Source organism: Xiphophorus hellerii, chromosome 6, assembly GCF_003331165.1.
Source record: "Xiphophorus hellerii strain 12219 chromosome 6, Xiphophorus_hellerii-4.1, whole genome shotgun sequence".
NCBI classification, from domain to species: Eukaryota; Metazoa; Chordata; class Actinopteri; order Cyprinodontiformes; family Poeciliidae; genus Xiphophorus; species Xiphophorus hellerii.
Window position 1 is genome coordinate 24,270,689 of NC_045677.1, and position 11,245 is coordinate 24,281,933.

The 11,245-nt window shown below is 36.3% G+C and overlaps 1 protein-coding gene across 2 annotated transcripts; it reads right to left on the reverse strand.

Moving 5' to 3' along the window:
• Positions 1-667: 667 nt before the first annotated feature.
• On the reverse strand, positions 668-10,977 carry rabggtb (Rab geranylgeranyltransferase subunit beta). Of its 2 annotated transcripts, XR_004339694.1 has the most exons (10): positions 10,865-10,977; positions 10,429-10,536; positions 9,384-9,581; positions 7,960-8,065; positions 7,522-7,574; positions 6,557-6,667; positions 6,265-6,390; positions 5,269-5,418; positions 3,017-4,423; positions 668-1,279 (listed from the first exon to the last, which is right to left on the reverse strand). XR_004339694.1 is itself a non-coding variant. In XM_032566056.1 (9 exons), exons 1-9 carry the CDS (start codon positions 10,868-10,870, stop codon positions 4,283-4,285), a joined length of 999 nt encoding a protein of 332 aa, XP_032421947.1. In that variant the 5' UTR covers positions 10,871-10,977; the 3' UTR covers positions 2,848-4,282. The 2 variants fall into 2 exon arrangements, 1 of the variants encoding a protein (XP_032421947.1); XM_032566056.1 differs by lacking the exon at positions 668-1,279 and having other exon boundaries at positions 2,848-4,423.
• Positions 10,978-11,245: the final 268 nt, after the last annotated feature.

Genomic DNA, 11,245 nt, shown 5'->3' on the forward strand with positions numbered 1-11,245 from the left:
CGATATTGAAGCTCAGAAATAATTAAAGTTCTTACTGCAGGCTTAATCAACCGAAATAAGGGCAAAACCAAGACAGTTTGTTATCCAAACAGACCCCAAGTAGCTCAGCGACTTGCTTTATGAGAGTCTAATTTATTGACGAAAATAGCTTTGGATCATGTTTACGCTTTTCTAAAAACTTAAAGACACGTTACAGGAATCAAGCAAAATTATAAACAAAACACTTAGATACATCTAACAAAATTATTTTAAAATATTATTTAATATATTGAAGAGTCTTGAATTCTGATTTTAATCTCAGAATTAAATTTTTTTTCTCAAAGACTCCGACATTAATCTCACAATTCTGACTTTTCTCAAAATTTTGACTTGTTTTCAAAGAATTTGGACTTTAATCTCACAATTCTGATGGTTTTCCTGAACATTTTGACTTTAATCTCAAAATTCTGATGGTTTTCCTGAACATTTTGACATTAATCTCAAAATTTTGGCAATCTCAAAATTCTGAGATTATCGTCAGAATTTCGACTTTTTTCAAAGAATTCGGACTTTAATCTCAACATTCTGACTGTTTTGCTCAAAATTTTGACAATCACAGAATTTTCAATTTTTTTCTCAAAATTCTGATTTTTTTTCCCTCACGTTTAACATTAATTTCAGAATTCTGACCTTTTTCTCAGAATTTTTACTTTTTTCTCAGAATTTTGATTTTAATCTTCTTGGGAAGAAAAAGTCTGGATTCTTTTTCTGTTTCTTTTTCCAGTGGCCCCCATCCTTTTCTGTATGCTTGTTTGAACCAAGTACTAGCTTTTTGTCTTTAAAATACGTAATATTAATTTGTTACCCAAAACCCATAGACTGCACTTTCATTTATAATTTATTGTTTAACATTAGAAATCTTAAACAAGAATATAATAAATAAATATTCTATATAATTTAAAAAGTTTCCCGTCCAGTGTTTGGTTTTGGGATCTGGGCAGCAGAATGCAGAAACTCTCCCAGAGCATGACTGGGATCCCTCTGACAGGCTGCCACCGAGAGCCGAACAGAAACTCCTCCATCATGCCGTTCCAGCCCCACAGGGACGGTGATGCACGCCGCGCAGCAGATCACTGAGCTGCCAGTCCGCGGGGCCCCAGGAGGCCCCCGAGAGCCACGGAGGAGGCGATGCATCCACACCACAGCCTGCCACACCGATTCCTCGTGGCAGCCGAGACACGAGTCACAAATCACACGCCAGCAGATGGAGATGCAGCCATGATGACTTCCTGCCAAATCACTACAGAGGAAAAAAATCTGCATATAAACACTACAAAAAAAATTCAAAAAGTATTTTTGGTTTAGTTTCTACACTGAAAAAAGACAACAGAGCTCAAACTTTTAAAAATTGAGCTAATTTTTTAGATTTAATCAAATTAAGTTTGTCAAACTTATTTAAGACACTTAGTATTTTTACTCGGATTAACTTAATTTGATTAATTGTAACAAAGGATCACCTGTTTTCTTTTTTCAGTGTAGTTCAAATATTGTAATACATTTGAAATAAGATAAAACTGACTTACAGGCAACATTTCAGCAAAGATATAAGTTTGAGTAAATTATTCCTTAATATTGATGAAAAAGTTCCAGTTCCAAAAGCCGATTATTTCACTTATAACATGGAAAAAATATATTGTTATAAATGTTATGTATTGGCCAGTATAACTAGAACTTTTACATCTATATTAAGGAGTTAGCTGTTATATCTTGCTGAAAAGTTACTTGTAAGTTAGTTTTGTCTTATTTCAAACATAAGAAATTTGCAGTAGAAAATAGAACAAAAATAAAAAAGATTTTGTGTTTTTTCAGTGCAGAAGCAGCTTCACTCTGTCGCTCAATAATACCAAATATTATATATTAATTTAATATTAATAATATTAATTTTTTTGTTAATATGCTAGAATTTTAAAAACATTACTGTATTAAACAGATTAAGCTCATTATTCCAACAACATACATGTTTCATTCCGTATTTTAGGTCAAAATGTGATATTTTTGTGCTATGAGACAAACAATAAATTTAATGGTTACGCATATTAAATTAACCAAAAGTCTGTTTAAAAGGGTGATGCTGCCATCTAGTGGTAATCAGCAGCTAGAACCTTTAATATGAAGTATCTGAAGATGGAGGGTTTCTTTTCCACACTCAAAATTTCAATTATCTGATTCATGGAGTTAATTTTCTGCCAAAACGTTGCAAGCAAATAAAAACCGATTTTTTTTCTTTATTTTATTATTCTCCTTCCAGAGAATAAAACTACATGTTTTAGTTTGTAGTTTGCTACAAACTGTTTGCTGTTTGCTGTTTTAGTTTGCTACAAACTAAAACAGCAAACAGTTTTTAGTTTGCTTAAGTTTTAGTTTGTTTGTCACATGACAAAATCATCATTTTGTCATGATGTTTAAATCATCGTGACAAAATCATCATTTTGTCATCATGACAAAATGATTAAATGCTTAATAAAGTGTAACTGTAATTATTTACTCAGGATCAACCAATCAAAATCGACTTTAAAAGTAAAAAAAAATATCAAGGAACTAAAAATTAAATGAAATGATTCAATTTCAAAAACTGCACAATAAAAATCCTTCTAATTGTACATTTTATTAAGTGACAATTTGAATTGTTTCAATTCAATCAGGGGTTTTTATTCTTTTTTTTGAATAAAAACAAAGATTAAAAATAAAAAGAATGGAAATAGTTTGACATTAGTCAGAAATCAGTGCAGACTTTATAAGCTGTTCTAAAATATTCTGTAAACTTAAATATATTTTAAAGGCATCAAATGAAGGAGTGAGAAACAAAAATATCTTCTTAATTATCTGATTTTAATTAGTTAAAACATAGAAACCCTTCTTGTAAACAAACTATTTCTATAGTAACTGTGTTAATTTAGCAAATCATAATTTTTAGTTTGGATTCAAACATTAAAACACTGATATACGTTCATAAAGCTTTATAACAAAACACACTAACCGGTTATTTTCTGACAGTAAGAGACGAGGAGATTTAGGGATGTGGAGCGAAACTGGAGAATCTGTTCAGGGTTGAGTAAATATTTCCTGCAGAGCGACAGATTTCAATAAATAGTTGGAATATTAAACACAACATTTACAGAAGAAATGAAAACTCCCCCCGTTTAAGCAGCTTCGCTCACGTTGGTGTGATGGAGACATAAACCAGTTTGCAGCGACTCCTGTGGCTCCTCTCCAGCTGAGTGGACCATTATCGCAGCGGGCTGCAAGTGCTGGAGAGCCACAAACGCGCTCTTACTTTAAATAGGCCGTCACCGTTTCATTACTGACTGAGCACAACAAACTGAATTTTCTGACATTTTTCCTTTTCCTGTAAAAAACTTGAGTTCTTTTACAATAAAATTGGAAAACCTTTTTGGTTTGGGGCTGATGAAGGCAGAAAATAGGGCTGAAACGATTGATCGATTATTGAAGTGATCGATTGTTATTGAAAAAAATCAATTAATTGTGATTAATCTATCATTTAAATAAACAATTACTAGTGATTAATCATGATCAATAATGATTTATAACAATTATAAGCATTATAAAACACTTAAATAAAAATTCTGCAGAATGTGGCAGTTTTAATATCCGATTAATCACCAGAACAATCGATTAATCGATAACTAAAATAATCGTTGCAGCCAATCAGAAGCCCCTCAAAATATGTTCACCATATTTTTACATTTCAGCCAAAAACTACAAAGCATTTTATTGAGATTTTGTGTGTTTTGTGATACAAAGTAAGATATAATTGTGAAACTTTAAAATATTTTTCACAAATAAAAACCTAAAAATAGCATCATTTAGTGCATCCATAAATAACCTCCAGGCTGACAAAAAGATGAATACATCAACTTTGTATATTTTTAATTTGTTTATTTGTAAAAATGTAACATTTTCCTTCTACTTCACAACTATGGAGTACTTCCAGTGGATCCATCACAAAAATCCCAATAAACTACAGTGAAGTTTGTGGTTGTAGGTGAGGAAAAGTGTAAAATTTCCAGGTTTTTCTCCTAAAAACAACTTGAGAAACGAAGGAATGTCATTTTCTGATGGTTCTTCCAAACACAGATTGATGAAAAGCAGAGGAGCGATCCTCTAACTGCATCCAGGGTGCAGCTGTAGTGGTTATAACTCAGACTGGGGGCCGGTGTGAGGAGCGGAGCAGCGTTTTAGTTCGTCATGATGATGATGATGATGATGTGTTAGCTAAGGGGCGCTAGCTGAGGAGGTCGGGCTGCAGGCCGACCCTCTGCAGGACGTCCTCAGGCATACACAGGACGGGATTCACCGGCTTGATCGCCTCGTCGCCGAGAAGCGAGAGGCCCGCCACACCGAACAGAGTGTGGAACGGATCCACCTGCAGAGGAGGGGTCAAGAGGTCAAACTGGTGCATAATGAAATCCTGGAATATTGCCTATCAACAATGTCTTATATTTTTGTCACTGTTTTAAAAGTTTCAACCAATTTTGATGGTTTGAGGAAACATAAAATGCAGTTTTTTGGAGGGGAAAAAGAATCTATCCAAACCCAAAATGGCTGCACAATCTATCAACAGGTTGTGATTAACATCATGTGGAAAAGTTTAGGACCAGTTCTGAGTGTAGAGATGGATCACATGACCAGCAGATCAGCCCTAAACTGTATTTGTACTATACTTTTCTACGAATAATCAAGCAAACACTAAATGAATGCTATGTTATTGAATTTTAGACAATAAAATATCATTTTCTTATTTAAAATTAATTTAATTATTTGTTTATTTGCATTTTAATATATTTCTAATATTGCATAAAAAGATTTAAGTGGCTAAATAAAAAAATCTTCAAAATATGTCAATGTCGTTATCCGATTAATCAATTATTCTGACGATTAATCAATTAATCGTCAGAATAATTGATAGAATATTCAAATATTAAAATAATCACTAGTCGCAGCCCAAGTATTCAGTAAAACTGATCTAATTCTGGTGGCTAGTTGCAGTTTATTCATGATTTAATGGGCGACATAAATCTTGTTCTCACACAGCCGAAGTTAGTTTAACTTTTTTCAACTGAAAAACTGCATTTTGTGTTTATTCAGGTTATTTTATGTGACAACAAAGTAAAAATAAAGAAGAAACCTTTAAAGGGGGCAATACTTGCAAAAAGTGCGGCATTAAGAAGGAAGATAATCAGCAGGAAGTCACGGCGTTTCTTTTCTCACCATGTCTCCCGGTCGGTCAGCGAATCCTCCCGTCTCCTCGTCCTGGCAGGCCAGAATGAAGCGCTGCAGCTTGGCTTTGTCGATCCAGTGAATCCTGCCGATGATTTTCAGAGACGCCAGGACCCACCAGGAGTAGCAAACATCTGGAAGCTGAGAGAGACGGAGGTTTGTCTGCGACTCTGAGCATCCAGCTGTGATCTCAGGCTCAAATCAAACATCTGAACTGATCCTTTGTTACAGGAAATATCACTTTATATCAACACTCCTCTTGATTGATGCAGAAAAAAAGACCATAAAGAGAAATCAGGTTCTTCAGTCGCTCTGTTTTTAGTCCTTAAGGAGGGAAAAATATTTTTAAATTTGTTCATTTTTAACCTTTTTTTTTTTTTTTACTAATGTGAACTGGGAATTTACTGTAAGTAAGAGATGTTGAAGTATAAATTTATAAATCTAGAATTTAGCAGCTTGTTGGAGTAAATCTACTTGGTTACATCTCATTTGTTCTGTTTATAAATTCTTGTTAATTTTTTAGGGTTTGGACAATAATTCCCACTAGTATCGGACACTTTGCAGCTGGGAGCATTTCTGTTCTTACTTTTTTACTTTCAGGCACTTATGAAGTGTAACCATGGCAACAATGTATTATTTTTAAAACTGGAAGAAACTGATTAGCATCTTAAATAATAAACTTTACTTACAAATTAACATATCTTACCTGAGATTAGAAAAAAGGGAAGATATCAGACAATACTGATAGTTTGACAGTTATATTGACTTTGTTTTTAATAAAAAAAACTAATTTCTACATTTTCTTTTAATTTGATGCAAGGTATCTGACTAATCCTGGATGCAAACTCAAAAACCTTAATAAACATTAAAGAACAACAACAAATCTGCAATAATCCCCTCATTTAAATGTGTTCAGCCACATTTCAATGCAGCTTTCTTGCCTTATGAATCTAACGAGCAGAGAAACTTCATGTGAAGTGCACAAACCTTCTCGGGTCGCCCGTTGAGGCCTCCGGACGGCAGCTGCCTCTCGCAGAGCCACCAGCCCAGTAGGTCGGCGTTGAGCTGGTGCAGCTGACCGGTGAGCGACAGGAAACCGGTGCAGCAGTAAATCTGACGGACGAACACGGCTTAATGGATTCATTCTGCGACCAACCGCCTCGCAGTTCTCAATCAAATGTTTACATTTTATTCTAAAGACATTTATTAGGACGTAAAGAACCTGTTTGGTTTTGTTTATAAAGAGTAAAGTTTTAAAAACGTCCAGGTGTGAACTCACCTGGCCAGCGTGAGACTCTGAGCCCGGCCTGCAGCCGAAACCTCCGTCGAAATTCATGCAAGACAAGACGAACTCCACAGCTTTGTCAACGTTTATGGTGTCCATCTTTCCCTGAGCGAGGACGGAGGAAAACAGAGACGGATCAGGACAAGCTAACGCTAACTAGCATGCTCATGTTCAGCTATCATGTAAAACTACAAATTTATAACGTTTCTGCTTCTTCTTTTGTCACACTTAACATTTTCTGAACAAATTTAAATGTCAAAGGTAACCTGAGTAAGTCTAGCCTTTGACTAGGCAACTTCAAAACATTTGAATATTTTTCTTTTCAAGGACCCAGAGGTGGATTAAACGTCACGGTTCCATTGAAGCAGCTAAACAAGCCCAGAGCATCATTCTGCCACCACCATGTTAGACAGAATGTAGACTGAAGTGTGTAAATGATTGTGATTTAATTAGAAACAACGTTTGGTGTGAATAGACACATTTGGATGCATTTTGCTGGAAATACAAATGGAAAGTAGCATTAGCTAAATCTGATGGAGAGCATTTCTTCCTTTTGTAAAGATTAATTTGTTTACACAGATGGTAAAAACAAACAATATGGACAATTAATAAAATTAGTTTTCAAGGTTGTTTTTGCATAGATTGAGAAAGAAAATTACAAATCTAAATTTATTCAGGTTTCCATTAATCATCAGAAAACATTTAAGTTTGACCAGAAAGGAGCGAAACAAGAAGGAATACTTTTCCTGTACTTCATTTCTAGAAACATTTAACTGTTTAGTTTTTAAATATTTATTTCTTTAAAAATAAAACAGAACTGCCTGACAAACTGAGATTATTTTAATAAATACAGAAATACATAACTTTACGACACAGCTATTATATGTTGGCTGCAGTTTTTGACATGATTATGAAGTTTTATCTTTAACAAACTTGTAGGGAAATAAAACCAAACATACCAGCAATGCCAGCGTAGCAACAGCACAGAAAGAAAACCGTGTGTCGATTTCTCCTGAAAAGACAGAAAACTAAAGTTAAAACTAACATTCATGTAATGAAAACTTTGATATCTTAATTACTTAATTTTTTTAGTTCAAACTTTAAAGTCTACAGCTTTTAAGTTATTATTTTTTGCTTATTTCTCCCCACAAAATACAAAAAAATATGTGAACATTTTTAAACCAAAAAGCAATCATAAAAACATCACATAAAAACATATTTATTTGAAAAAAACAACAACTACAAAGCAATCAGACAAAACAATTGGAGGAAATCCAGCAGTTTAATCATTCAAGTTTCTAAAGCAACATTTATAATTACATTATATTACAATTTATAAAGACTAAAATACAAACTGATCACGATCTGAATAATAACTTAGATTAAAGATTTGTTACCCCATTTGTCTCCTGCAAACGAGCCGTCCTCCTGCTGAAGCCCCTTAACGTATTCCACCACTTTGTCCACATCGATGGCGTCCAAACTGTCATACAGGCACAAAATCTGAGACGGACAGAGGACAGTCAGTCTGAGACACACAGAGGACAGTCAGTCTGAGACGGACACAGGACAGTCAGTCTGAGACGGACAGAGGACAGTCAGTCTGAGACACACAGACGACAGTCAGTCTGAGACACACAGAGGACAGTCAGTCTGAGACGGACACAGGACAGTCAGTCTGAGACACACAGAGGACAGTCAGTCTGAGACGGACACAGGACAGTCAGTCTGAGACGGACACAGGACAGTCAGTCTGAGACGGACACAGGACAGTCAGTCTGAGACAGTAAGTCTGAGACACACAGAGGACAGTCAGTCTGAGACGGACAGAGGACAGTCAGTCTAAGACGGACAGAAGACAGTCAGTCTGAGACACACAGACGACAGTCAGTCTGAGACACACAGAGGACAGTCAGTCTGAGACGGACACAGGACAGTCAGTCTGAGACGGACACAGGACAGTCAGTCTGAGACGGACACAGGACAGTCAGTCTGAGACAGTAAGTCTGAGACACACAGAGGACAGTCAGTCTGAGACGGACAGAGGACAGTCAGTCTAAGACGGACAGAAGACAGTCAGTCTGAGACACACAGACGACAGTCAGTCTGAGACACACAGAGGACAGTCAGTCTGAGACGGACAGACGACAGTCAGTCTGAGACGGACAGAGTACAGTCAGTCTGAGACGGACAGAAGACAGTCAGTCTGAGACACACCGAGGACAGTCAGTCTGAGACGGACAGAGTACAGTCAGTCTGAGACGGACAGAAGACAGTCAGTCTGAGACACACCGAGGACAGTCAGTCTGAGACGGACAGAAGACAGTCAGTCTGAACCAGGGGTTCGAACTTTTTACCCAGAGGGTCAAAACTGGTCCATTTACTGGCAGGACACAAAATTCACTAAATTAAAAATTCACAAGTTGGTTTGTGATATTTTTTTGTTTTTCTTTCTCAACAACAAACATTTTTTTATTAAATGTGTAAATCAATAAAGATCTAAAACATAAAAAGGGCTTCAGACTGCTGCCTTATTAAAAGAAAAACAGCTCATTTCCAAATTCTTGGGGTCATTAATTGTTTTCTATTTTGTTGGCCAAATTTTTACCATTCTTGACTTGTGATCAGGGGCCAAATAAAACCATTTTCAAGGTGGTTTTCAAGGTGTTCAAACTTTGAACACCTCCGGTCTAAACCACAAGAAAAACCTGATCAAACAGCTCTGTGTTACAACGAAATGGAAAAATTGTCACATTAGATCCAAACAGATCAACAAATACGATTAAAGTTTAGGATGCAGCGAAAGTCCATTAGGATTCACCTGGACGGCGCTGAGGGTGTAGAGCAGGTGAGGGTCGTGTCCGATGCTGGCGCTGATGCCTCCACACTCGTGCTGACAGGCTTTGATGAAATCGATGATCTCCTGGCGGTTCATCCGCTGCAGCTGGTCCATCAGGTCCATCACCGTCAGCCCCCAGTAGACGCCGCTCATCCTCAGGTACTCTGACAGCGTGTACTCCTGGTTAGTTCAACACAGAGCTAGTTCAAATGAAACGTCTTTAAAATATCAGAAGACCAGGGTTTGATCTGATATGTGGTTATATCATATGACTTCCAATAAGAGGCTGTTGTTTTTTTCACCATTTTGAACTAATCAGTCAATCATGTTCATTGTATAGCTCAGTTTCTTTCAATGAAAAAACTTATAAAACTTTAACAAAAACTACAGGTGTGTGTCTGGTGAATTTTTGGTTAAAACATGTTTGTTTTTCATTCAGTGGGCAGAAAATCCAGAAATTTTACTCAGGTAAGAGTAGAAATACTTCATAATAAAATTACTCAAGTAAAAGTTAAGAGTGCAGCGCAGTAAAAATATTCCTAAAAGTGCATCTTTTCCAAAAAATTACTCAAGTAAATGTAATTGAGTAAATGTAACTAGTTAATACCCAAATCTAATCAATGTACATCAAAATGTTGATAAATGTTTCATTCATTATGGTTCAAAAGCAACTCTAACCAGGTGGGTTTTAGCCTAGATTTAAAGGAACTCAATATTTCAGCAGTTTTTCAGTTTTCTGGCAGTTTGTTCCAGGTTTGTGATGCATAGAAGCTGAATGCTGCTTCATGTTTGGTTCTGGGGATGAAAAACCACTGCTAGGAGATCCTTAGGGTAACAATTTAAACCTTTTTAAAGTTTGCCTAGAGCAGGTAGTTAATGATCCCTGTCCGATCTTGGATGACATGAAAGTTGAAAAATAGACTTAAAAACAATGAATCTAAACGTATTTGAATGTGACTGGGTGTAAACTGGTTCTGTTTACAGCCAGATCCAGTTGTGATCTGGGTGCAAACGAGGCTTTACTCACATAGTCATCCTTCTTGGAGCCGTAGGCTGCGATGTAGTCTGCATGTTTGTCCAGCAGCAGAGAGCTGGGAGCGTCAGGTTTGATAATGACATCTTTCAGTTGAGCACTCTGACATAAAAACACAAAACAAGACGGCTTCAACAACCCGCAAAGAGGCCACGGCAGCACGAAACACAGCAACCTAAACCATAGGATCTTCTATTCAGTCGTTTATTGACGTTGTTTAGTGTAGAAAAACGAATGAATGTAAATATGAGGAGGATTCTTGTTGACAAGCTGCTAAATGCTAATATTGATGCTAGCGGCTTTCACAGAGAAACGGTCAGGTTTACGGTAAGATTTAAACAGGACACGGACAAAATAACAATCAAGCACATTAATATTGTACTGTTATATTCTAAAACAACGTTAACGTTAAAAAAAAGTCATCGTTTACCATCATTGGACACTATTAGCTTCGTGTCATTATCGGGATGCCTTTCGTCTTCTTCTTGGAATTAATGGTGGCTGGCCAACCAACTCAAAAGGTGCGTTATCGCCATCTACTGGATCCTTGTGAGACTGACAGAAAATATATAATTCCTCCCAGTAAAGTTTCTGTATGTAGCCTTTATAATAAAATAAATAACTTTTTTTTAACATATTGTTGAAACTGTCACTAAGTCGTGACAGTATGTTATAAGACATAACAAACGGTATAGCTTGTTGTGAATGCTACCGGTTGTTAGCATAGCCACCGATTATGGAGGATAAACAGCTTCCCTGTTGGTAGGTAGTTTCTCCACCGCTAGCAGATTTAGCAGTTGCATAGTAGAGC